Genomic DNA, 27280 nt, shown 5'->3' with positions numbered 1-27280 from the left:
TAATCATTAAGTTAATCCCCATTTTACCATTGTGGCATCCAGTGTGAACATTAACATTGAGTCCTGTTTTATATAATAAAATCTCTTAGGCTCATTGCATGCATTATATTTTTGTTCTGTTGAGAGCCTTTATAAAAAGGCAAAGTAGTTGAAGGTATGTTTATTGTTTTGGTAATTAACAACAAACTGGAAAGTATTAACTGAAATCTACTTGAGTTAAAGATGACAGTAGTCTTGGAGGGAATCTTTTTGGAATTGGTTGAGAAGAAAGCTCAACGGGGCTGGGTGGTGTACTGGTTGAGAGCACATTTTACAATGCTCAAGGACCAGGGTTCAAACCTCCCAGTGTCCACCTGCAGGGGGGAAGCTTCACTAAAGGTGAAGCAGTGCTGCAGTTGACTCACTTTGTATTTCCCCTCCTTTTCAATTTCTTTCTGTTGTAGCAAATAAAAATAGTAAGTAAAAATAAAAAAATATTTTAAAATAAAAGCAGAGTTACTTACTAATTTTCCATCTTTGTACCATGTTTTATCCAAGATTCTGTAGTCACTTCTCTCTCCTTATCTTTCTTTCCCTTTACAAGATAGGTGGTTTGACTCATGTTTGCTTGATGTAGTATGTTTTTATGATAATTTAAGGTTTGGCATTCCTTTTATAGAGTCATCACTTATTGGTGACTGACCTTTACTGTATTGTGCTGACCTTGACACTTTGAAAGTGAAAGAAGGTCTGTTAATAAATTCTTCCAGGGTGTCAGAAACAGAATTATGCAATAAAAAAAAAAGTTCTTTGCTTAATCTCCTTGTTTCCATGTCACACATTTCATTGACTTATCAATGAGATATACGTTTTTTCAATTTTATTTATCAGTTAGACAACCTGGTAGCAGTGGTGCATCTGGTTAAGTGCACAAGGACTTATGCAATGGTCTGTGTTTAAGCCCCTGGCTCTCTACCTCTAAGGGGGGCATGTCACAAGTGTCTAAGCAGGTCTGCCGGTGTCTGTCTTTTTCTTTCCCTATCTCCTCCCCTTTCTCTCCCTGTCTCCCCCTCCTCTCTCAATTTTTCTCTGTCCTATCCAGTATAATTGGTACCAGGAGCAGTGGATTCAAAATGCCAAGCCACAGTGATAACCATGGAGGCAAAAGAAAAATAGACAACCAGAGCATCAGTCTGGCACATATAATGATGCTGAGGATTGAATTTGGATCCCCATGCTAAAGTCCATGGTTTTGGTCTCATCCCACCTTCCAAGTTGCATACATCTATTTAAGTATTCATATATATATATATATATATCTTTGTTGGCGTCCAGGGTTATCACTGGGGCTTGGTGCCTGCACTACAAATCCACTGTTCCTGGAGGCTTTTTTATTTTTTTAATTTTTATTTACCAAAAGGAAACACTGACAAAACCATAGGATAAGAGTGGCACAACTTCACACAATTCCCACCACCAGAACCCTGTATCCCATCCCCTCCCCGGATAGCTTTCCTATTAACCCTCTGGCAGTATGGACCCAGGGTCATTATGGGGTGCAGAAGGTGGAAGGTCTGGCTTCTGTAATTAATTTCCTGCTGAACATGTACGTTGACAGATTGATCCATACTCCCAACCTGTCTCTCTCTTTCCCTAGTGGAACGGGACTGTGGGGAAGTGGGTCTCCAGGACACATTGGTGGGGTCGTGTGTCCAAGGACGTTTGGTTGGCATCATGTTAGCATCTGGAACCTGGTGACTGAAAAAAGAGTTAACATATAAAGCCAAACAAATTGTTGAATAATCATGAACCTGAAGGCTGGAATATTATAGATGAAGATTTGGGGTCTCCGTTTTGAAGATAGCTAGTAGGCCTATTTTAGTTATATTCCAAAGGGCCTATGACTATACTAGTTTTTTCCTGAGCCTGACATCTGATATGCAGGTGGATCCAAGCTATTGTCTCAAGAGTTGATGCCATAGCTGGAAAAAGGGCTATATATATCTATATATAGAAGTGCTGTAGATAGATAGATAGATAGATAGATAGATAGATAGATAGATAGATAGATAGATAGAAAGAAAAGGAGAGTGAGACAGAGAGATGGAGAGACATCTGAGGCACTGCTCCGCTGCTTGTGAAGCTCTCCCCCTATAGGTGGCACGGGGTCCTCAAGCCTGGGGTCTATAAGCTGAGTCACCACTTTGCCCCTTAAACACATTTTTAGTGTTAGAATGTGGAAGAAAAGTTGAAATACTGAAAACGTGTTTATGATTTCATATAAATTTTCTTTATAAAAATTCATTGCTTGTAAAGCTGATTATTCATTGTTATGATATCTTTAATTAATGCAGAAAAGACCATTTTCTCCTGTGTAATAGAATGTGTCTTTCTGATTATGCCAAAGTTAGTCTTCAGATGGAATAATTATTTTTCTTTTTTAGTTACTCCTCTTCAAATATTCATTTTATAAAGACTTAAATTAATTTCACAAAAGACAATTTTTTATCTTAGTGTTTTCTGACATTTACTACTTTAGTGTTTTTTTTTTTGTCAAATTTTCCTGCCAGTATTTTTATTTTGTAAAACTAAGAAAATTCTCACTTTTTTTTTGACACCTGAATAAAATAAAAACAGATGTAGCAGGGGGCCAGGCAGTAGCGCAGTGGGTTAAGCGCAGGTGGTGCAAAGCGCAAGGATCTGCATAAAGATCCCAGTTCAAGCCCCCCAGCTCCTCACCTGCAGGGGAGTCGCTTCACAAGCGGTGAAGCAGGTCTGCAGGTGTCTTATCTTTCTGTCCCCATCTCTGTCTTCCCCTCCTCTCTCCATTTCTCTCTGTCCTATCCAACAATGATGACAGCAATAGCAACAGTAATAGTAACCACAACAATGATGAACAACAAGGGCAACAAAAGGGATAAAATGGCCTCTAGGAGAAGTGGATTCGTAGTGCAGGCACTGAGCCCCAGTAATAACCCTGGAGGCAAAAAAAAAAAAAAAAAAAAGACACAGATGTAGCAGTTGATTAGGTCCTCCTCTTTTCTAATTTAGCTCCCCTTAAAATTATATTTTTCCTTCCTTACTTTGTATCTATCATTTGCAGTTTGGCTTCTGAGATATTGTTATTCTTATCAATGAAATTATCCATGTTGTCCTAAAATTATCAATGTAATAAGAAAGCCAAAACATTCTCATTTACCTTTGCTCATCTATTCCTACATTTCCGAAAGCCTAAATAGCCTCATATGGAATGACAGTTTTAATACAAGTGGAATTTAAATTATTTAGAATTGGAGTCAGCCAGTTTTTTCTGTGAAGGGTCAGCTTGTAAAAATTCTAGGCTTTGCTAGTTAAAAGATAAATACAAACACGTCTTACATAGACATTTATATAATAAGATGGAAAATAGGTAATATATATATTATGATATTAGTCTTACTTGACTTATAATGGGGTCGTAATCTCATAAACTCATTGTAAGTTGAAATATCCTGTCAAAAACAGATAACACAACACACCATAGAATATTGGTTGTCTCCCTGGTGAGCATTCTTTCTGAGAGCTGAACTTTCTTCAGCTACCACTTGTCAACAGTAAGACTGTGCCTTTATATATCACTAGTCTGTGAAATATCAAAATGTAAAGTACGTTTTCTACTGAATGCTTATTGTCATCACAGTCTCTTATGAAGTTGAAAGCTCACAACACATCAATTTTAACAAATGAATAGCTGTAACCAATTTTGATGGTAGAGAACAATAACTCAGTCCCAATTAGGTAAAAGGCTGACTCTTCCCTACTAAATAAATCACATAACAAAATATTGTGCTATGTCATTATTTTTATGGTTTCCTAATTTTCATCATTGACTTAATGGTTAAGGGTCTATGGTGTTTCAACTTCATACGAGACTGTGATGACAATAAGCATTCAGTAGAAAACGTACTTTACATTTTGATCTTCACCTCATCTTGGATGGAGCTTAAAGGAATCATGTTAAATGAAATAAGCCAAAAAGAGAAGGATGAATATGGAATGATCCCACTCATGAACAAAAATTGAGAAATAAGAACAGTAAGTCACTCATAGAAAGAAGTTGAAAAAGAAGATAAGAAGGGAAAACATTAAGCAGAAGTTGGACTCGGTTTACTGCACCAAAGTAAAAACTCTGGCTGGGGCGGGGTGGGGTGGGGGTCAGTTCTTGGAACATGATGGCAGAGGAGGACCTAGTCAGGATTGTACTGTTATGTGGAAATGTTATGTATGTAGAAATTATTGTATTTTACTGTCAACTATAAACCATTAATCCCCCAATAAATTAAAAGAAAAAAAAAAGAACAATAAGGGAAACACAAAGCAGAACGTGGACTAGGTTTGGTGTATTGCACCAAAGTAAAGGCATCTGGGGTGTGGGGTGGCTTTTAGATCCTGGTGAATGATGGTGAAAGACCTAGGCTGGAGATGAGACTATCTTGCAGAACACTGAGAAATTATATACATGTACAAGTAACTATAATTACTTTAAACCAGTAATCCCCCAATAAAGATATTTTAAAGTGATTAAAAAGTAAAATCTCAATAATCACATCAATGTAATATTACTCTCATATCAAAGAAGATATTTGATTCCTTCCTAGAAAGGGTTAAGACCTGGAAAATCTTATTCTATTTGTTTAGAAATTTCTCAAGTGGATATAAGCTTGATATTAGTAACAGTTTCTGGATTGTGAGTGGTTTTTTTTGACAAAGTATTGAAATTTGTTTGCCACAATGGTAAATTAGTTATCTTTTATTTATTTATTTACTTATTTACTTATTTATTTTTCTTCTTGCTTGACACTTGTGATTGATGTTTGACATCTTCCTGCTGGAAGGAAACTTAACATTGTATCTTGGTAAATGCTGTGTGTTTTAGAGAGGGCAGGCCCAGCCTCGTCTCACATACTTTAAGAATGTCTTCTTCACATAGAAGCTGCTGCACTTCCGCTTTAGAGCCTTGTGTTATGCCAACATTACTATCTGTACTGCCTCAACTACAAATTGGATGAACAGTCCGTGACACTTTTTCAATATTATTACATTAAACCAAGTGGATTTTGATTGATAACCTAATATTCAACTAATGCAAAACATCAATCATGGCAAGTATATTAATTATTTAATATTGCAGTCTAATTCAGAAATCGATGTGCTGCATGAGGGGAAGGGAAACTCATGGTTCCCAGAAGATTTAAGACAGGGAATGATTAAAAAAAGACCTGCTGTACTCCTGTGTGTTAGTTCGATACAAATCTTTATTCATTTGCCAATAATCTCTTCCCATTTTCCACTTCAGGACCATTTTATCAGGTTTGAGACCTATAATTGAATTAAGTCTGCTTTCAGCACAGGGCAAAAGGAGTTGCACAAATATTGATGAAGTCATGACAGGGACAACCCAAGAGACAGACCACTAAAAAGGACAGGCTTTAGACCATTTGTTACAAGATCCTTTATCAACATTTTAGACTATGACTCTTTATTTTAAAATTCAGTAAGACTTCTAGAAATACTTTTGAAGATGTCCATTTCTGAGGGTCACAACAATAGAGTTCTCTAGTACATCGTTAAGTCAGTGTACCTTCATATACCTATTGTCTTGCTTTTTTTTTTAATGGCTCGTGTTACGTAAGACAAACATTGCATACTTTTTACACCACAGGCAAACAATTAGATCATCTGAGAAGTGAAAGTACGACCAAATTTATGTACCTTTTCTCTTGCAGTAGAGTTCAACTTTGAATTTAGATATTCTGTTTCTAGAAAAAGAATTATGCACCTATGTCTAGTGCAGTATTTGTGCACTCATGATGCTTTTAAGATGGCCATTCACTTGTGTTTCGACCCTATATAGAACAAAAGAAAACAGGATTTCAGAGATAATATGTTAAAATTTTATTGTCCTTATTTGCAGTTAATATAGCTCTGCTATACTTTAGCTTCTGGTGGTGCTGGGTTGAAACTGGAACCTTTGGTGCCTCAGGCAGCAAAGTCTTTCTGTATAGCCATTGTGCTAGTCAAATGAAAACTTGTTGATTTGCTGTACCTTTAACAGAATAAAATGCCTTTTTCAGATATGTAAGTATGAGGGTGGCTTCAGCAACATTAAACTCTCTGCTGATTTCTTTTGAGTATATCTCTATCAGTTTTTGAGGGAAACCTTTCTGAATCATTTTGATTGACTTTTGTAAGTGATACATTGTTGAATTTTTTTGTCCTATTCAAGTTGAGAATCTTGTCTTTTGGGGTTAATTTATTTATACTTGTTTGCTTAGATTACAATAATTCCTGGGGCCAGGTAATAGTGCACTGGGTTAACCGCACACAGTACATAGCTCAAGGACCTGCTCAAGGATCCTGGTTCAAGCCCCTGGCTCTCCACCTGCAGGGGGGTTGTTTCACAAGTGGTGAAGCAGATCTGCAGGTGTCTTTCTCTCCCCCTCTCTATCTTCCCCTCTTCTCTAAATTTCTCTGTCCTATCCTATTAAAACACACACACACACACACACACACACACACACACACACACACACACAAAACTGGCCTCCAAAGCAGTGGATTCATAGTGTTGGCACCATGCCCACAGCCATAACCCTGAAGGCAAAATAATAATAATAACAACAATAATTCCTAGATTCTATGTTAGTTTTTACTTACTTTGTCTTTTTGCTTCTTCCTGAAATTCTGTTCTTATACTACATTCTTCAGAGCTTCCTTCAGAGGCCTCTCTGGGTGGTGAATTTCATGAAACTTTTGCATACAGACAATTTAACTTTCTTTCCATTTAACTAATAATAGCTTGTCAAGCTATCTGTTTATTCTAGATTCATATCTTTTTCCTTTAAGCAGTTTTTCATGGAAATCAACTTCATTACCCAGCAACAGTGTTGAGAAGTGTGATATCAGGATTGTTACTCCTTTCATTCCTCCAATGTCACTTTATTAAGGAAATATTGAATGACTGGATTTTTGTGGTCACAGTACACTTCTGCATTTCCCTAAGATAGTTATCAGTACATTTCATCCTCAACCAAGCCATCATATTATTATACCATAAGGACTTTGGTCTCAACCTGTCTGTTTTCTTTCCTTCCCTTTTTTGAGTTCCTGGGGTCTGCTGTGATAGACTGTTATCATTGAGCATTCATTCAGTATTGCTTTTTACTTTTTTTTTTTTTAGAGGCCATCTGTGAGTCAAATAATCCAGTGTTTGTCCTCCTCTAGTTTATCTTACTCAACATGATTTTCTCTGGATGCATTCATGTTGTAGCAGTGGAGACTATGTCATCCTCTTAACAGCTGTATTGTATCCCATGGTGCATAGCAAGGGCATGCTTTTCTTTATGGAGGCATTCAGATATTTCTCTTCATACATCAAGAGTTTTAGCATCCTTATGTCTTGCTGTGGATTTACCCTTAATGACCTTGTTCACAGCATATATACCTTTTCAATCTAAGGTTGAATACTTCTGTATCTGGGAAGCTATTCTCTTTTATTTTCCCTGTTTTCTTTCTAGAATGTCCATTTTAGAGATACTCATATTTATGCTCCTATTCTTAATTTTATCTCTTATTTTCTTCCCTCCTTTTCCTTCTCCTCCTGCTCCTGCTCCTCCTTTTCTTCCTACTATCCCTTTCCTGTACTTTCTGAGAAGTTCTTCTGCTAGTTCTAGTTCAGTAAATTCATAGTTATACAGTGATTATTGTGTATTTAACTTGTCTTCTAAGATCTTAATTTCAAACTACTGCATTTTTAACATTTTCTGTTTTATATTGATTTTTTATAAAACTTTTATAACTTTTATACTAGTTATATATATTGATTATTTTAATAAAACCTTTCTAACTTTTATGTAGTAATATATATATATATATATTTAAATATTTATTCCCTTTATGTTGCCCTTGTTGTTTTATTGTTGTAGTTGTTGTTGGATAAGACAGAGAGAAATGGAGAGAGGAGGGGAAGACAGAGAGGGAGAGAAAGACAGACATCTGCAGACCTGCTTCACCGCCTGTGAAGCGACTCCCCTGCAGGTGGGGAGCCGGGCCTAACCGGGATCCTTACTCAGGTCCTTGCGCTTTGTGCCACGTGCGCTTAACCCGCTGCGCTACGGCCAGACTCCCGTAGTAATATATTTTTGAAGTCACTTTGGTTTACAAGACTATAAATGTTTTAGAAGTGTAATTAATTCCTTACCTCTTCAAAATATATTAACAAAACTCACCCCAAACTGAAGGACCAATATCCTTCTACCAAAGCCTACTGAGCCCCCTCTAACCTTGCAACCTACTCCCTTCCTCATCTTCTATGGTGACCTCAGATTTGTAAGCTAAGACTAAAGGCTAGTCTTAATTTAATTTTCCCTTATTTCTTTGTTTTATTTATTTACTTATTTCATATGAGAAACAGCATTTAATGTTTCTATTTTGTTTAAGTCCATTCATTATTTCTTGTAGGACTGGTTTAGTGTTAGTGAATAATTCTCTGTAGAGCTTCGTAACACTTCTTCAAACCTGATTTATAACTTAGTTGGCAAAAGCATTTTTGAGTGAATATCTTTTCCATCCAGAACTTGAATATGGCCTGCTAGTTCTTTCTAGGTTTTAGAGTTTCTATCGAGAAATCACTTAGCAGTTTTGTAGAAGTTCCATTATAAGTGACTCTTTCTTTTTCTCTGCTTTGATCTTTGCTATTTTAGTTATTATATATGCCTCTGTGAGTGGTGGTTTGGATTCACTTTTCTTACAGTGCTTACAGCTTCCTGGATCTGAGAGTCTGTCCCCTTCAATTTGAGGAAATTTCAACTAGTACTCCTTCAAGGGAGCATTTGGCTCTTTCTTCTCCTTCTGGCCCCTCTATGATGTGGATGTTATTCCTCTTGATGTTGCCCCATAACTCTCATTTAGGCTTTATTTAATTTAGCTTTTTTTCTTTTTTTATGTGTTGCTCTACCTTCTCTAGCTAACCACTACAACCTTTAGCGTTTGTCTTTCAGTGGGTATTCCCTCTACTGTATTCTTTTAACTTTGTTACTATATCTCTCTAATATCTGTTATGCCTTTTTTTCAGATTTTCTCTGACTTTGTTGAGGTTTTCTTCCTTAGGAGTTTTCATTTCACTGAGCATCCTTATGACCATAGGTCTTCTTTAGGAAGTTTATGTAGCTTTATAGAACTTAAGGTTTTCTTCAAACGATTGTCTTGGTTCAACAGTGTAGTTAAGTTTCTCTGTCTTTCCAGTTTGATTCTCTGTGAGGACCAGACCCAGGAACTTATGTTTGAACTCACTAAGGCTATTACACCAAAGTGCTCTAGCCTGAATAGTGATCAAATCTTTGAGGCCACAGGTGTACACAACTTAGCTGAGTAAAGACTCTGGCAGGTGAGGTGCAGTGGATGGAGTACTTCTCCCTAGACTCATACCCAGGGTTATTCTGAAGACTGAATTGCAAAATGACTACATCCTCTAGGCTGTTGTTGACAAGCTACCCTGGTATAGGAAAGGCTGCCAGTGCAACTTCCACAAAGTTTATAGCTTTTATGTTCTTTCCCCAGTATTGGACAGTTGTATGCACACAACTGTCATAGGATCAGGGTATCACAGTTTCGGATCAGCCTGTCCCTTGCTAGACCAGTTAAATTTGTGTATGTACGGGACTCTTCCTAATTGTGGCTTATTGTCACACCAAGTAGCTCTTTACCTTTGGTGCATCTGTATGTCTTGTTGCTTAGATGTTGAGTTTTTACCCTTGCTGTAGCAGTTAGTCAGAAATCCAAGCCCTTTTCTTTTTATTGATTTTTAAAATATTTTTATCTCTTTATTGGGAGATTAATGGTTTATAATTGACAGTAAAATACAATAGTACATGTGTAACATTTCCACATAACAATGCAACCCCCACTAGGTCCTCCTCTGCCATCATGTTCCAGGACCTGAACCCCCCCCCCCACACACACACAAACACCAGAGTCTTTTACTTTGGTGCAATACACCAACTCCAGTTCAAGTTCTGCTTAGTGTTTTCCCTTCTGATCTTGTTTTTCAACTTCTATGAGTGAGATCATCCCATATTCATTCTTTTGTTTCTGACTTATGTCACTTAACATATCTTCAAACTCCATCCGAGATGGGGTAAAGAAGGTGATTTCACCATTTTTTAAAATTTTGCATCTTTTAAAAAAATTATTTATAAAATGGAAATATTGGCAAGACCACAGGATAAGAGGGGTACAATTCCATACAGTTCCCACCACCAGAACTTCGTATCCAATCCCCTCCCTTGAAAGCTTTCCTATTCTCTATCCCTCTGGAAGTATGGACCCAGGATCATTATGAGGTGCAGAAGGTGGGAAGTAATTGCTTCACCTCTGAAGATGGGCATTTACAGGTTGATCCATACTCCCAGCCTGTTTCTCTCTTTCCCTAGTGAGATAGCTGAGTAGTATCCCATTGTGTATATAGATCACAACTTGCTCAGCCACTCATCTGTTCTTGGACACCTGGCTTGCTTCCAGGTTTTGGCTATTACAAATTGTGCTTCTGTGAACATTGGTGTACACAAATCTTTTTGGATGGGAATGTTTGGGTCCTTAGGATAGGAGAGGGATTGCAGGGCGATAGGTTAGGTTCACTTCTGGCCTTCTGAGAGTTCTCCAGAATGCTCTCCATATGGGTTGGAGTAATTTACATTCCCACTAGCAGTGCAGGAGGGTTCCTTTGACCCCACAACCTCTATAGCAGTTGTTACTGCTACCTTTTCTGATGTATGACATTCTCACAGGAGTGAAGTAGTATCTCCTTGTCTTTATTTGCATTTCTCTGACAATCAATGACTTGGAGCATTTTTTCATATTTTATTGGCCTTTTGGATCTCTTCTGTAGTGAATATTCTGTTTACGTCTTCTCTCCGGGTTTGGATGCGGTCAATTGTTTTCTTGTTGCTAAGTCTGGTGAGTTCTTTATGTATTTTGGTTATTATCTCTTTTTGTCTGATGTAAGGCGTGTGAAGATCTTCTCCCATTCTGTGTGAGGTCTTTTTGTTGGAGTGGTAGTTTCTTTTGCTGTGCAGAAGCTTTTTAATTTGATGTTGTCCCATTGGTTTATTCTTGCCTTAGTCTTCTTTGTAATTGGATTCCTTTCATTGAGAATGTCCTTAAAATTTATATGGAAAAGAATTCTGCCAATACTTTGCTCTAAGTATTTGATGCTTTCTGGTCTAACATCCAAGTCCTTGATCCATTTAGAATTTACTTTTGTGTTTGGTGTTGAAGCCTTTTTCTATATGGGGTTTTCTATGTATGTTTTGGCTTTGTTTTTTTCTGTGAAGAAGGGACAGTGCCTTATTGAGTTTATTTCATAATTTAATTTCTACAACTTTTATCTTTGAATATGTTGTAATGCTTACAGCATATTCTTTCTCAGTTGATTCTACTTTCTTGAGCTGAGATTACTCTTTGTATTTCTTTTCCTATGTTTATACGCTTCAGGGATTTTTATTTTCAAGACTTGTTTTTAAATCTTTACTACATGTGAAAGAGAATTTCATATGAGACATAAAGGAAGAGAGAGAGAGAAGCCAAAGCACCCTGTGACACCTGAAATTGAACCAGGAACCTCAAGCATGCAAGTTCAATGGTTTACCAGTTGAGCTACCACCCAGGCCCAGAGAATTAAAACAAAGAAACTAACAAAAAACCTATTCTCTATGTCTTCTATTTCTATAGCTTTTTAATGATCAGTATTGTCTAGCTTCTCAGTCATGAATTAATAAAGTAAATCTTTTTGTTTAGTGGAGGAACCCCCACCTTGGAGATCTTAAGAATTTATTTGTGGACTTTATCTCCTTTCAACTTGTGCCATTGAGTCAGTGGGGGGTGAGACCAGGTTAGTACTTATCTGGCTATTATCATTTCCCATATATTGCTTTGACAAGTTAATAGAGTTGAGTACACTAGAGTGTGGTAGGAAGCATTCACCTTAAGGTAGAACTTTAAGAAGGGAATTGATGTAATCAAGCTACCTGTTATAGATCTTGCTGTAATTTGGAGAATAAAAAATGAGACAGGACAGGCTAGGAACTCTTGGGATCCATCAAGACACTTTGCAGGAATCTGGGTGGGAAAAGCTGATGACCTGAAGTATCCTCCTGCAGTGGCTAGGAGGATAGAGAGAAGTGCTTAAATCAGTGCCAAGTGGTGACACACCTGGCTGAGTACTCACATTACATTGCACAAGGACTCAGGTCAAGCCCGTAGTCCCCACATGCAGGCAGAAAGCTTCATGAGTGGTGAAGCAGGGCTACAGGTGTCTCTTTCCTTCTCTAGCTCCTCCTCTCCTCTCAGCTTCTCTCTGTTCCTATCCAGTAATAAATAAGTAAAAATATTTTTAAAAAGAGAAGTGGTTAAATCGAAATGATCATTGAGGCTATTAAGCGGTCAGAAGTCTGTGGTTGGTCACATTTGATTATTTACACTTGGTCTTAAGGAACTGGTCAGAAGTGAGGCCTCATTTTCTTTGAGATTTTACTATTCAAATGTGTTTTCTAAATATCACTTCCTTTAAAGAGTCACACAGAAATAGACCATAAACAGTAACCTACCCTTGCTTCTTCCCCACCCTCCTCATCAGTGTTATCACTGGGGCTTCCTGCCTGCATAATTCCCCTGCTCCCAGGGTTTTGTTTTTGTTTTTTTCATTGTTTATTTATAATTAATAGTGGGTTACAAGACTTTAAGATTACAAGGTATAATTTCTCACTGTAGCCACCACTGAAGTTTATTTATTTTGGACAGAACATGAGAGGGGAGAGAAATGGAAAGAAGGAGAGACACCATAGCACTGTTGCGCTGCTCATGAAGCTTCTGTGCAGGTGTTCCCTTGGGATGGCAAGAGCCCTGAACTCGGGTTCTTACAAATAGTACAGTCTGCACCCTAATAGGCAAGCCATATTTCAGCCCCTCTTTTTTCTTTCAGAAGAACAGTTTCCTATCCTTTATTCTGAAATGCAAATAGCTTAGAAATATGGGAGATTTTTTTTTGTAAGTTTGTGGCAAATTTAATTGACAGCAAAAAAAAAAAAAAAAAATCTTCCCTGTACTGAAGCTATTCAGAGTCTTTGTAACTCTGTGTGTGACCATGCCTATGTTTCCTCCAGAATTACTGTATATGATATACATATATATGTATATTAGTATTAATTTATATGATGATGGGATGCTGCTTCAGATGTCCTTTTATTCTGCTTTAACATCTACTGTATGTTTACCTGTCTTGTCTAAAATCTAAAATATTCCCAAGAAACATGTAAGCTCAATGATTTCAGATAATAATAAATCATGGACTTGTTCTTTGAAGTGGCACCACCGTTTTGTTTTATTATTATTTTTCAGTTTCAGAGTCACTTTATTGAAAATGTTAATCTATGGGATAGTTGTTATCTTGAGAGTCTATTTCCTTAAGATCGGTGTTAGCTCATCTCATCCTGCTCCACTGCAAGGACTGAGATCTGGGAGTGAAAACTCAAAGGATTATAGTCTGTTGCAGCAGATCCAGGGTTGTAGAATGGGTAATGGAGGAGCATTAAGAAGAGGTTTTGTTCCAATAAAATACAATATTATTTTCTAATAAGAACCATTATGTAACATTGGGGTGGTGGTGGTAGAATGAAAGACATATGTCTATTAAATCTCACAAGCTGCCAAAATAGATTTCTAGGTGAAATTGTAAAAAGAGTTTGTATACAGGGACAGGGATGTGGCTTGCCTGGTATATAGATGGCACATTTATCATGTGCAAGGGCCTACCTTCAAATCTGTGGCTACCACATGGGTGTACCATGCAGAAGAGAAGCGTCACAAGCAGTGAAGCAGCACTGTGGTTTGGTCGGTCTTTCTCTCTCTCTCTCTCTCTCTCCCTCTGTCTCAATCTCTCTCTCTCTTCCTCTACCTGGAAAAAAAAGAAAGTCTCCTGGGAGTAGTGGAATCACACAGGCACAAAGCTACAGTGAAGACCTGGTGTCAAGGTAGTTAAAAACCCAGTGTTTCTATTTGCATAAAAAATAATAAGACTTGCCTATACACAAGCACACATAGGATATCGATAGGAGGACAAAAGCTTATACTAGTGACGAAAAACTGAGAGGCAGTGGTAAGAAGAAGACTTAGTTTTATTGTAGTGTGTACACACATACTCTCCTCCAATATAGCATATTGTACGGTCAGATGTTTTTACTGTATGCATTTTTCCTTTTGTTTTAAATATTAAATTACATAAATGACAGTATGATAATGTGCTTGTGAAAACTTAAAAAAATCTGTTTGACTTGCAGCTCAAATTAATTTCATAATAACAATAACATTTAAAGTAGTTTTTTACAGCTATAAACCTTCTTGACACCTTGTTGCAATTCATATAAATTGTTATTAGCACTGCATTCAGAGATGAGCTTCAGAAATCCTTGAAATTTTAAATGTTGAATACATACATATTGTTAAGATGCCAGATGCAGGAAGTAAAGGAGAAAATGGCTAAAAACAAATGCTAACTAATAGACTTTAGGTTTTATTCCTAGTGTGTCAAAATGAGCCAAACGACAAATGTGCAAAGATTGCATAGAAAGACAGAGGGAACCGGTAAGCATATTTATTACATACAAAAAAAAAAAAAAAAAGCAAATAAACAGAAAAGAACTAAGTAGGGCCACTTTAGGAAAAAAAAAGAGGGAGAAGTCAGAGGAAAAGATTAAACATCATGAATGCATTACTTTTGTTGGTTGTTGGATTTTTGTAATTATTTAGATGAAAAATTTCATGTTAAAAACTAAATGTAGTATTTAAGTTGGAACTAAAGTGTAGAATCCCATTTGTCACTAATAAAAATAGACCGTAATCAATGAAAAATTCCTCTTCTTACATTTTACAAGGCACACGTTTATATTATCTTTGCTTACACAGATATTTGCATTTTTCATTGCATTAGCACTCTTTTTTAAACAGTGAAAGCCTAGAAATTAAATATTTTAACATAATATTTGACGTGTGTGTTTCTTTGGTGATACAATAATGAATTTTAAGTATTATATCAGTTTTAGTAAATTAACAGTAAGTTAATAAATTAAAAGTCTGAAACAGTTTATTATTATTTATTTATATTTTGTGTTTATTCTTTATAGAAAAATGCAACTGCTGATAGATTATTATTATAGCAAATATAATATGTCAACTATGTAATCTAAATGTTTAAATTTTGAACTCTTTAATAAGTGTTGGAAAAACAATAAAAAATGTGTGAAATAAGTGTATATGTAAATGCAATAGTAATAGACTACTTGTATTCTTTACTGACTTAGAAAAATCTAAAACATTCTTTTTGTTAATGGATTACCTTTTTTTGTGATAATACTAGTGCATTTAAACAAATAGTCTGTGGTTTTTAATAAAACTTGTTTTGTCCTTAAAAGCAGAGTAAAGGTATATGAAAAAATCCCAAAGACTTAACAGACACTGTTGAGGTAAACATAAATTATAGCAGACAAGAGTTTTGCAACTATTTAGAACTTTCATTCTTCTATTTTAGGGAATCTGGAAACATCAAAGCTGGATTAGAACATCTGGTAAGTTCTCATTTTCTCTTGAACATTAGCTTCATCTTTGATATCTGCATTCTAAATGAACACTTTTGAATGAGCTTTGAATACCTTGTATTGAGAAAGTCAACCATTTCCCAAAGGGTCAGCTTACCGTTATTATGTGAAGGCACTTAGAGTTTCATTTATCTTATCATTTCAAGGGAATTAAAATTTTTTTAAATTACTATTTTTTTGATGTAGAGATGAAAAAAAATGGATGACAATCCCTGGATTGATGATTGCTTTAATTATAAACAAAAATTGTTTGGTGTAGAATTTTTGGCATATCTTGATCTGACAAAAACAAGCTTGTGTTTTAAGAAAAACACAATCAAATATTGCATGCATAAATATGGTATGTTTTTAGCAATTTAACGACTTTGAAAGGAGCACACAGCTTTGTTTTTCTTGATGTCTTTGCTTTATGAATAATGCATTGGCTTAAACTATATTCAGTTTTAGAATATAAAATAATTGAGATGCAAAATGTCTGGTTTAAGTAAACATTTTAAAGCATAAGTGAAAATCAAACTGACTTAACATTAATTCTTTCCATTGATAAAAAATTGGAAAAATTGTAGTATTATAACAGGTTCAAAATTCATTGAGCTCACCACATTGAGTCTTCATTACAGCATTAAGTTGTTCATTTAAACAGAGCATTATAAAGTCATGCTCTGGTTTCTGGTCAAATCCAAATGTTGAATAATTAATGTTGGAGATTCTTTTGTAAATACAATCTAAGTAGTTTTTATATGCAAGGCTTCATTCCCATATCATATTGTAGCTTTGTTAACTATTAATGTGTTTTTGTTCTACTCACACAAAGCAAGCAGAAAAGATGAATTCATTTAACTTACTAGCAGTTTTTGTGCTGAAAGGGATTTTTTCCTATTTAAATAGCTAAAGGAAACTAAAAAATAAAAAATGGATTTTAAAAAATGATCCTGAAATTATAGATAAGTCACTGAAAGCAGGATAAAATAACCTAGTTCAAATTTTTGAGCTATATATTCACAATATATGTATTTGTGCAGTTTAGAATTAAGGTAATATGATCATTATATATTATTTCTTCAGTCCCCATTATCATTTGATAGTGACACATGGATGTATGGAATGTGCTTGTCAGATGAAACTGTAAATGTAAGAAACCACTTTCCAATACCAATGGAGTACTTTTAATAAGAAAGAGCAGAAACACAGTGCCAAAATAAACTTTTTTTTTTTTTTGCTTATCTTGTAAATTAAATTTAATGAAAAAGACCCAGGGAGGTAGCGCAGTGGTAGGTCAGAGGACTTACATGTTTGAGGTTCTAGGTTTGATCCCTGGTGTCTCCTATACCAGAACTGAGCTGTGCTCTGGTTTCTCTCCTTTTCTCTCATAAAATAAAACATATATATATATAAATTTGAAAAACAACCAAAAAAACTGGTTCAAGCTTTTAGGAAATAGTTTTGATTTTTTAGTTTAAATTTTATATTTTTAAATTTACTTGTAAGATCTCATTTTTTGTAGTTAAATCTTATATTTGTATTCTATTTATAATCTTAGCATTATATTGTATTATATTATATTATATTATATTATATTATATTATATTATATTATATTATATTATATTCTTACTGTTCCTGGAGTTCCCAAGAGGTCTCCCCAAAACATTAACATTTCAGTCTTTCTTTCTAATTATATCCAAAGTAATTCTATATAGTTATTCTGACATTTTTTTTAAGCTTTTAAATATGATTTTGAGTCATGGAGACAGCATAATGGGATGCCTGAAGTTCCAATGTCCCAGGATGAATACCTAGTACCACAGCATAATGGGATGCCTGAAGTTCCAATGTCCCAGGATGAATACCTAGTACCACCATAACACAGAGCTGGGCAGTGCTCTGGTAAAAGAGGGGAAAAAGAGTTTATCAGAAAGATTTCTTCTGAGGAAAGAATTCTCCAACTGAAAGCATTTAGAAACCTGGAAGCAGGGCAGGGGTAGATAGCATTTGGGTTTGGCATCCTCATTTTTCAGATCAACAGATATTTACAACCTTTCCCTTCTAGCACATGTAGCTCTTTTTTGAATTAGCTCTATAGTTATAAGCATAGTTTCCAGTAGGTAGATTTACAAAAATACATGATGTTAAATTACTATTATAGGAGTCTTCTTTCTGTCTTTGTCTTTTAAAATTTATTTGATAGTTAACATTATTGGGGTCAGGCAGTAGCACATCTGCTTGAGCTGATACATAAGGACCAGGCTTCAAGCCCCAGGTCCCCACCAGCAGGGGTACTCTTGAGGAATGGTGCAGTAGTGCTGTAAATGTCTTTCTTCTTCTAACCCTCTTTATCTGCCACTCACCTCTTAATTTTTCTCTCTCCTAGCAAATAAATTAAAGAGAAAAAGAAAAAATGGTAGCTAGAAGCAATGAGTTCAACTTTTAAGTACTAAGCCCCATCAAGTACCCTGGTAAACCAAAACACAAACAAACTAGAAAAAAGAAAATTAACATTATGATAACAGGATTTAAAAGCTAGCATAAATTTAAATATGTCAAAAGAAATAGGTACAAACAGTAGCAAGGATATATATATGGTTGCCTTTTGTGCTCTTTAAATAGAAATATTTGGGGTCTAGGTGGTGGTTGAATGCACGCGTTGCAATCTGTAAGGACCCAGGTTCAAACCCCTGGCCCCCACCTGCAAGGGAAAAGCTTTGCAAGTGTTGAAGCAGTGCTGCAGTTGTCTCTTTCTACTTCTCCTTCTCCTCTCAATTTCTCTCTGACCTAGTAAATAAAATACTAAAAAGAAAGAGAGAAAGAAAGAAAGAGAGAAAGAAAGAAGAAAGAAAGAAAAAAAAGAAAGAAACAGAAGATTTGAACTGGGGAGACAACTTAATGTTTATGCAAATAACATGCATACCTGAGGCTCTGAGTTTCCAGGTTCTATCCCCAGCACCACCATAATAAGCCAGAGCTGAGCAGTCATCCTGTGATAATACAGTAAAGTAAAATAAGAGATGAAAGGTAACTACCAGGTGGTTTCACTCATATGTGGAATTTAGAGATCTGATACACAGGAACTTTAAAACAAAAAACAACCAGAAGCAAGCAAACTATTCCTAAGACTTGTGAGAACTATAGTGGTCATCTTTGGGAGGTGGGAGGGAAGGGATAAAGAATTTTGATGGTGGATGTTATGTAGACCTATACACTGTAATCTTACAGTCTTATATTAATCGCACTTTAAAATTAAATAAAAATAAAAGCAAATAAAGAAGAAAAATATTCATACTAATACTTGTATTTCAGTCCAAGCTCTAGGATTCATTGTCCTACCCCATTTCATGTTTGTGTATTTCAAAGAGAGAACCTTGACATATAACAATGGTACTATACCTATTTATTTGTTCAATCATCCAATATACATGAGACAGTTATAGAATTGCTGTAGCTATGCCTTATGAAAAATGAGGTTTGAAAGTTCAAGATTTCTTTGTAATTCTTCCTCCACTCTCCCATCCTACCCCATTTGAAGTGAAATGTAGTCAGTATTTGCATTCAATCTTAGGTACTCTTGTCCCCATTCTTGCAGACTTAATTATATGTTTATCTATAGTGTGAACATGCTTCCAAAAATCATGATTAGACATAATGGTATTTTCAGAGGGGTGTCATTACCTTCTTTTCTAGCTAATTCTCCACCCCTTTCTAAGAGCCAACTGTATTCATTTTTGGTTTATCCTTCCTCTTTATTGAGTTAAGCGCAATATATGTTTATGTAAGTATATATGTATTCCTACTTCCTCTTACTCATAAAAAAAATATATCACTTAAAGTTTTTAAAAAATATTTTAAGAGAGAAAGAGAGAAAGACCAGCGACAACACTGCTCACCTCTGGCTTATGGTGGTACTGGAAATTGAACCTGGAACCTCAGACCCAGAGGCATGAGAATCTTTGGCATAACCATTATGCTATCTCACCAGCCCCACTTACAGTTTTTTATGTATATGTTTTTTATGTTTTGCCATTTTTCAGTTTATCCTAAGGAAATTATCTTTAAATTATTGTTTCTAACTAGATAATATCATTACATCCTGGTAATCATTCCATAGTTACTATTTTTATTACTGTATTTGCTTTGGTTCTGTGTTTGTGTTTTCTTTATAAAGGATCTGCCACACTTTCATAGAGGTGGGCAAAACTTATACAATTCCTAGTCCAAAAACAAAGCCCTTTTTTACTATCAGCATAAAAGATAGCACACACTTTATGTGACTCATGGGATGCTGCTGCACAACTGTTCACAATGGCTTTGTGTTGAACTTGTTTGTTTTGGACTAATTTTTCTGGGTTATTTCTTGCTTAGACTTAAGTGATATTCTTTTCAGAAATTTTTTTGGGGGGACTATGGTGCTTAATATTCTATTCCATTATGTTTCCCTTGAGTTCCATGATCTAATATAATCATGTATCTGTATTTGTCTAAAATATTTCTTTGCTCATTTTACATCTCAGTCCCTTCCTCTAAGATTCTTCTTACTATTTAATTTATTCCATTTTCATTCTCTCAGTTGTTTGCCTGGTAATATTCACTGTTTCTTATTAAATTTTCATTCAAATTCTTTCTTCCTTAGGCACCTCATAATTTATTCATGTTTGAAATAATTTCTCCATTTCTATTTTTATTTTTTTAATATCTATCTATATATTGTTGTTGTTGTTTTTTAATTGCCACCAGTGTTATTGTTGGGACCTGGTGCCAGCACTATGAACCCACCGCTCCTGGAGGCGTTTTCGTTTGTTTGTTTGTTTTTTCTAATTTTCATTAGATAGACAGAGAGGAATTCAGAGAAGGACAGGGGGGCGGTATAGAGAGGGGGAGAAAGAGGGACACTTGCAGACCGGCTTTAACACTCCTGAAGTGTCTCCTCCCCTTGCATGTGGGGAGCGGGGCTTAAATCCTGGTCCTTGCCCTTGGTAATATGTGTGCTTAATGGGTGGCCACTGCCCAGCATCCTCTCTTTGCTTTTTGTCTAAATGAATCTTGTACTTTGTGATTGGTTTTGTTGTTGGGAGAATTTTCATCTATTGAAATATTTTGGTCTATCAATACATTTTCTCTTTACTCTTATAGTAACTTGTAGGCAGGCAGCTAGGTTCCTCTTTCCCTCTATCCTAGTTAGAGTTCCTTGTTTGAGTGCCCTTGTTTAAGTTCTTTGTTTGAGTTTACTGCAGTAGAGTGAAATGACATTTCTTTAATAACAGGTGAAGATGTTCTCTTATTGCACTTCTCTTTTTTGTTTGTTTGTTTATTTTGTCTTGTTTTGTTTTTTGTCTTGGCCACACATTCTCCTCATCTGATTGTCTTCTAGAAGCAAAGGTTCTTGAGGTAGACACTTGTGGTTCAACTACTTTCAAACTCTTTCTGCCAACCTAGGGCAACACCAAATCCTGGACCTGTCTTCACCATTCTGGCATCTTAGTGTTGTACATTGATTTTCTGAGAGATGATAGTGATTGTTTCCAGTTATGTATTAAACTTACAAATACCATAAGGGTAAAGAAGAATCTATGAAATTTTGCCTCAGAAGAGAAATTTATAATAGAAGATGTTAAAAATCAATTTTGACTAGACTTTGCATCCTAGGAGTGCTTCTGCAGAAATCTCACAGGAATCCTCAGTAGCATTAAACACAAAACATCTTAAAGAATTCAATGCCTGTATCTATTCAGAGATTTGGGGGAGAGGAGAAACAAGTAAATGCAAGCCCTCCTTATAATGCTTTATTTACTTAGACTTTTTTTTTTTTTAGTGAACTTAAGGAAATAATACCTGTTATTTTATACAGACTCATACACAATAAATGTTATCTGCTATGACTTAATACATCTTTGGTAACATAGAAGGTGGATAGGGTGGAGGGAAATGGTGGGTGATACCTTAATTAAACAGTTTTTTGGTTAATAGTACTCTAAAGTATGCAGAAAATGGACTTCAAGTTCTCTGTAATGCTGGTGAAATCATCATGAATTTTTTTTTTATAATTACAAAGTAATATAGGAGTCAGGCTTGTCTTGTGATCACAATATATCTATTGTCTTATTATCAAACTATAAAAATTAGTGCTATCTTTTTTCTGTTGGTGTGGATTAAATCTTGAATATCTCAGGGTGACCTGCATGAAACTATTACCACTTTTTAAGTTCTATCCAAAATAAAGAAAAGAAGACATTTTTATTATTTCTTATAGCTGAGTAGTATTCCATTGTGTGTATTTATCACAACTTTCCTAACCACTCATATGTCTTTTTGTATCTTATTAGTGACTTAATGTTGATTTACAAAATTATAAGATACTTGGGTATGATTCTGCACTGTTCCCACCAGTAGAGTTCTGTGTCTCCATTCCCTACATTGGAAATTGTCACAGATATGGGTTTACTATTATTTCCATAGCTATCTATCTATCTATCTATCTATCTTTATATATATTTGCCCATTTTTTCCCTGTGGTTGTACTTTTCCTTCCTTGCTAAGTCACACCTACAGCTGTTGCTACTTCCAGTTGTCCTTCCTTTTTTCCTCTTCTCTCTTTGAATGCTGATAGAACTGGAACTCAGAGTCCTCACATCATCTTCCCTTAACATTTCTCCCTCTTTGCGAGTATGGACCAAAATTCAGAAATGCAGAAGGTAGGAGTTCTGGCTTCAGTCCAGCTTCTCTGCTGGACATGGATGTTAGTAGGTCAATCCATACCCCCAGTTTGTTTCTATCTTTCCCTAGTAGAGTAGGCTCTGGAGAGGTGAGGTCCCAGGTGACATTGGTGAGGTCAACTTCCCAGGGAGGTCAGGATAGAATCATAGTAGCATTTGCAACTTGGTGGCTAAAATGTGGTAATATAAAACCAGACAAAATGACTAATAAACAGGAATCAGAAAGTGGAATAGAGCAGATGAGAGTAGGGATCTTGAGATAGAAATAATCTATGAAGTCTATTTTAGGTATGTTCCCAAGGGCTTCTGACTTTATTAGTGTTTTGCTTGAATTTGATAGCTAACATGAGGGTAGACTTAAAAATATCTGGGAAGATGGTGTCAGAGTTGAGAATATAGCTACAACTCTGGATTATGGCAGAGATTAGCTCCCAAACTTGAAGAAAATCTATAAATAAAATTAACTGTTTACGCCATCAACCTGATCCAGGGCCCATATCTATTCATATTTAGCACAGGAGCCTGTATAACTTCTGAGTCTCTTTCAGTCTGAGCTCGCAGTCAATGATCACAACTGGGCACAATCTAGGTGCACTTAATTCAGGACCGGTGTCCCTCGAGTAACATAGTAGGATGACCCACCCTCCCTTTTAAGAGTGGGGCAGTCTCTGCCATTGCTACTTTACAGCGAAGACAAGTTTCTGGAGTGGCCCACAAGAGGTATTATGCTGGTGTTCCTGATGGAAGTAATCAGTGATAGTGGAGAGAGTGATCTATTAGAGGTCTAGGCCCCTTGAATTTGGGGGGAAATCCAGGGATTCCCTGACTAGGGCCCCAGATAATTGGGTGATCTGGTATTGACCAAAAAGGCCAACATTAATTGAGCCAGTCTATTGTCCCTATCCAGCTTTTATAGTCCTGTCTTTATGTGATGAGCTTGGACTTTCTCCCAGTTGTTAAAGCATTGAGTGTCATTTGTTGTATTCAAACTGGTATTGGGTTTATTTGGTCTGCCTTCTTTGGGCCTTTCTAGAAGATTGCTGAGTTTACTAGGTCTAATTCTAACCAGAGAATTTATGATGCCTTTTTTAAGCCAGTATAGTTTTGTGGGTTATTTCTGAATTGAAAGGACTATCATGCTTGCCCACTTTGGGGGGAACTAGGAGAATTATGAGCAATTTGATCTTTCTGAAGCATCTCTTATTTCTGCAGAGTCACATCATTGGAGGTAGGTTGGAGGAGTATATGAGGGGATCCGCCATCTAATGTGCACTTGCAGACTTTGAGTCTACAAGGACTTAGTGGGAATAAAAATTCTCCATACTTGGGAGTAGGATCCTTTCTAGTGAGGCCAATACTACTGGTCTGGCCATTGCCAGTAAGAAAGTGCATTAAATGACATTGAGTACTCAGTAAACAGGCTTTCTGTGTCTGGTTTGAAGTCTCATAGATGTCTTCCCACATATACATCAAGTGCGATTCTGCAACCTCTGAATTATTATTTGGACATTTTTCGACCCAGGAAAATGGATGCTCTATAGGCTTAATTTTGAGGAATATGCTGCAATATAAATAGAAGGCCTGGTTTTTGCCCTCTGTTTTGGTTTCAGGTACTCATTCGTATGTTTCCAGGCTGGAACTAAACTCTTAGTAAGTTGTTTAACTTCAGGTGAAAAATTAAACAAGTGATATAAATCTTTCTGCAAAAAGCATTACAAGTGTTTACATCTTTAAATGGGATTTGCTTTCTATTAATTGTAGAATAGTAGAACTCTGGAGCCATGCCTGTGGGTTTTTCTCCCCATAGAGGTCTCGTTTACGTTTCTTATATAGCATTTCAGAGTGATGACCTACTTGTCCTTGTGGTCAGGCAACACAGTCTGGCCATTTTAAGTGTTGAAAAACAACTCATTAATAGCTTGTTTATCCCATCAGTGGTTTGTAGGATATAGTTGCTGCCTGCCAGAAATGTAGGTAGGTCTGTTGCTATTACCTACTCATCAATAACACTATTGGGTTCTATTGAAAGTCCTTTCCTCTCTGTTTTAGACTATTTTTACACAGAACTCACAAATAAAACAACTACATTTCAACTCAAAGGTGAATAATTTTATTTAAGCAACCCTAAGCATAGTTAACATTTTATTGTTTTAGTTTTAGAATTTGAGGAATGTATAATGAGTACAGACAAGTTTTTTGTTTCTTGTTTTTGCCTCCAGGGTTATCACTGGTGCTCAGTGCCTACACTACAAATCCACAGCTTCTGGAGGCCATTTTTTCCATTTTTGTTGTTGTTGGATAGGACAGAGAGAAATTGAGAGAGATGGGGAAGACGGGGAGAGAAAGATAGGTACTTGCAGACCTGCTTCACCACTTGTGAAGTGAACCCCTGCAGGTGAGGAGCCAAACTAGAACCAGAATCCTAGAGCCCGTCCCTGCACTTCACAGTATGTGTGCTTAACCTGCTACCCCACCGCCTGCCCCCCCTGACAAGTTTTATGTTGTTTTCTTAAATTACTTACCTTTTATCAATTGCGGTTTAAAATGTTATTTTAATGTTTCTCCACTGTGTTTGAAAAAATTATTTCTAACATTTGTTTAACTGAATCTTATATTGAATATAGTCATCTTGATACACACTGACTTACTCATATTCTATATACATATTAAAGACATAAAAATATAATATAAAAATATTTATTATGTAACACACTGTTAATGAATTCAACATATTATATTTTTCTCCTCAGCATTTTTTTTAACCTAGAACAGTATATATTTAAGGTGTTAAAATACACCCCAAATTGTGATGAGGTAAAACAATATGAAATTTTTTCTTATTTTAAAGATGAATTTCATAAATATTTTTTTAAGCTAAAGGGTATGTTTTGTATCTGTGTATAAGTCAAAATATCTTTAATGTTAGTGTCATGTTTTCCTAGTCATTTTACAGGCTTTAAGTTTGGGGTCTGGTTCACAGTCTAGTTGGGAACAGTGCTATTGTCAGTGATCCCCTTCTCTGACAGTTTAACCAGTTAAAGTTTATCAAAACTTAGTTTTGCATTGAATGAGTAATAAACATTACCTCCTCCATAAAACAGCATGAACTTGACCCTTTTTTTTTGCCTTCCTTCAAACTTCTATCTTCAAGAGAAAAATATACCTGATTTATTTATTTATTTATTTCTACATACACAGTGATTATAGGAGAAAATGGCTGGCTATTAGCTTTAAGAGCAACAACAAGCAAACAAATGTTAGGATATTTTGCAATTTTTTGATATTCCTAATAATCTCACTGAATCCCGCTAATTTTATCTGTTTAATCAATATATGCACATGTGCTTGTTTGAGCTTTATAAAGGAAAAATCAATAATTTAAGTGCACTAAAGAATTCCTATCTCTCAGAATTCAAGAATCTGAAAGTCAGACACTGAAACCATCAGTCATTGGATATTGTATTTTGATCTATTTTATATTTTGGTTCAGGACACTGGGTTCTGTGTAAGTGCATAGAATTCTACCAGGCATCAGGTAGTTATTTCAAGACATTCTCAGGTCTGATGTTTTAACTGTAGAGAACTGGCAGTACACATGTTAGAGCCTCTTTGCATTTTCCTCACTGCAAGTTTTAGCACTCAGAGGGAGAATACCTTTGCCACAGTGATATCTTTGACCACATACATTACCATTTGCCACAGACTCACGCTATCTGGGCTTAATTTATTCAAGCTGTTTATTTTAGGAAGAGTGTAGCACAAGAAATCAGGTGAATATGATTTTACTGTGTGGCCTCTAGCAAGATATACAACCTCCTTGTTTTGCTTTTTGAATCTTATTTGTAGAGTTGTTACGAAATGTGAGAGCATTGACTGAAGCTTCAGATTTTATACAAGTGTGTTATTTCTAAATAGAAAAAATATATATTGTCCCAGTTATGTAACTCCTGATTGCTAAAAATAATACGTTGATTCATACGTATTTACACTTAGCTATTCAAAAACTTTGTCCTTCATTTGCTCAAATACTTTCAATACATGTTTTTGAAACTGTATACTAATATATGTTCAATGTAATCAGTCAAAGATTGATATATCAATATAAAGAGAAAAGAATGTATCTTTTACCTGGCACCAATCCAGTTTTTATACTTCAATACCCATTTTTTATTTTATATGAAAGCATACATATGCATACATTCTTTAGCTTTTTATTTACATATATATATACATACAGTGATACTGTACTTATCTTACTACTTTCCCTGTTTATTCTGTGTATTTGCATACCTGATCTTGATATTTGCTGAAAATCTGTCAAAATGTTAGAAGTTAGCACCATCACTGCTTTATATAGCATTAATAAGGAAATTTGAGGAGCAGATGTTTTATACTTTAAGGACTCTGCAGATTTTTTTCATTTTTGATTACTTTGATTACAGTCTATGAAAGAATTGGCTTGTGAATAAAATTCACAGTGATCAGTGGAGCAAGGTATAGATTACTTTATTAAAGAAAATTCTACTTGAATAACAAATGGTGCAAATAACATATTAGAAATGATGTATTAGAAAAGGAACACGTGACAAATCTTACTATTTTTCAAGTTTGTTGTATACTTGTGTTGAAATTTTGAAGTAGCCCTGTGTAATATTTACTGCAGACTTCAGTTTTGGTATTCACCACATGTTGTGCTATAATGTATTTCCTTTCAATTATATCTCTGAATATCCAGTCTTGTACCCTTAACTCTAACTCATTAAATATTGAGTAATATTTGTTAAATTGCTTTCAAATTAGAAGGCAAGTTCATTGATAAGATGTTTAGAAAGCTACCGCAATTAAGTTTTTTAAATGGAAGGAGGGGCATAGTTTATTTTTAGAATCTTTATGACCAGTGAAGTGTATGGTAAAA

General features: G+C 35.5%; 1 protein-coding gene across 6 annotated transcripts in view; it reads left to right on the top strand.

Annotated features, from left to right (window-relative positions):
- The window catches only part of RSRC1 (arginine and serine rich coiled-coil 1), a 365711-nt gene that overhangs the window by 147801 nt on the left and 190630 nt on the right, over positions 1-27280 (top strand). For all 6 annotated transcript variants that reach the window (XM_060197599.1, XM_060197601.1, XM_060197597.1 and 3 more), the window contains one exon: positions 15596-15632. In XM_060197599.1, coding sequence (XP_060053582.1) covers positions 15596-15632 — 37 coding nt within the window. The remainder of the gene's footprint in view (positions 1-15595; positions 15633-27280) is intronic.

The sequence above is a fragment of the Erinaceus europaeus genome, chromosome 9 (genome assembly GCF_950295315.1).
Source record: "Erinaceus europaeus chromosome 9, mEriEur2.1, whole genome shotgun sequence".
Lineage (NCBI taxonomy): Eukaryota > Metazoa > Chordata > Mammalia > Eulipotyphla > Erinaceidae > Erinaceus > Erinaceus europaeus.
The sequence above is the reverse complement of the archived record's forward strand: the minus strand, read 5'-3'. Positions and strand labels throughout refer to the sequence as shown.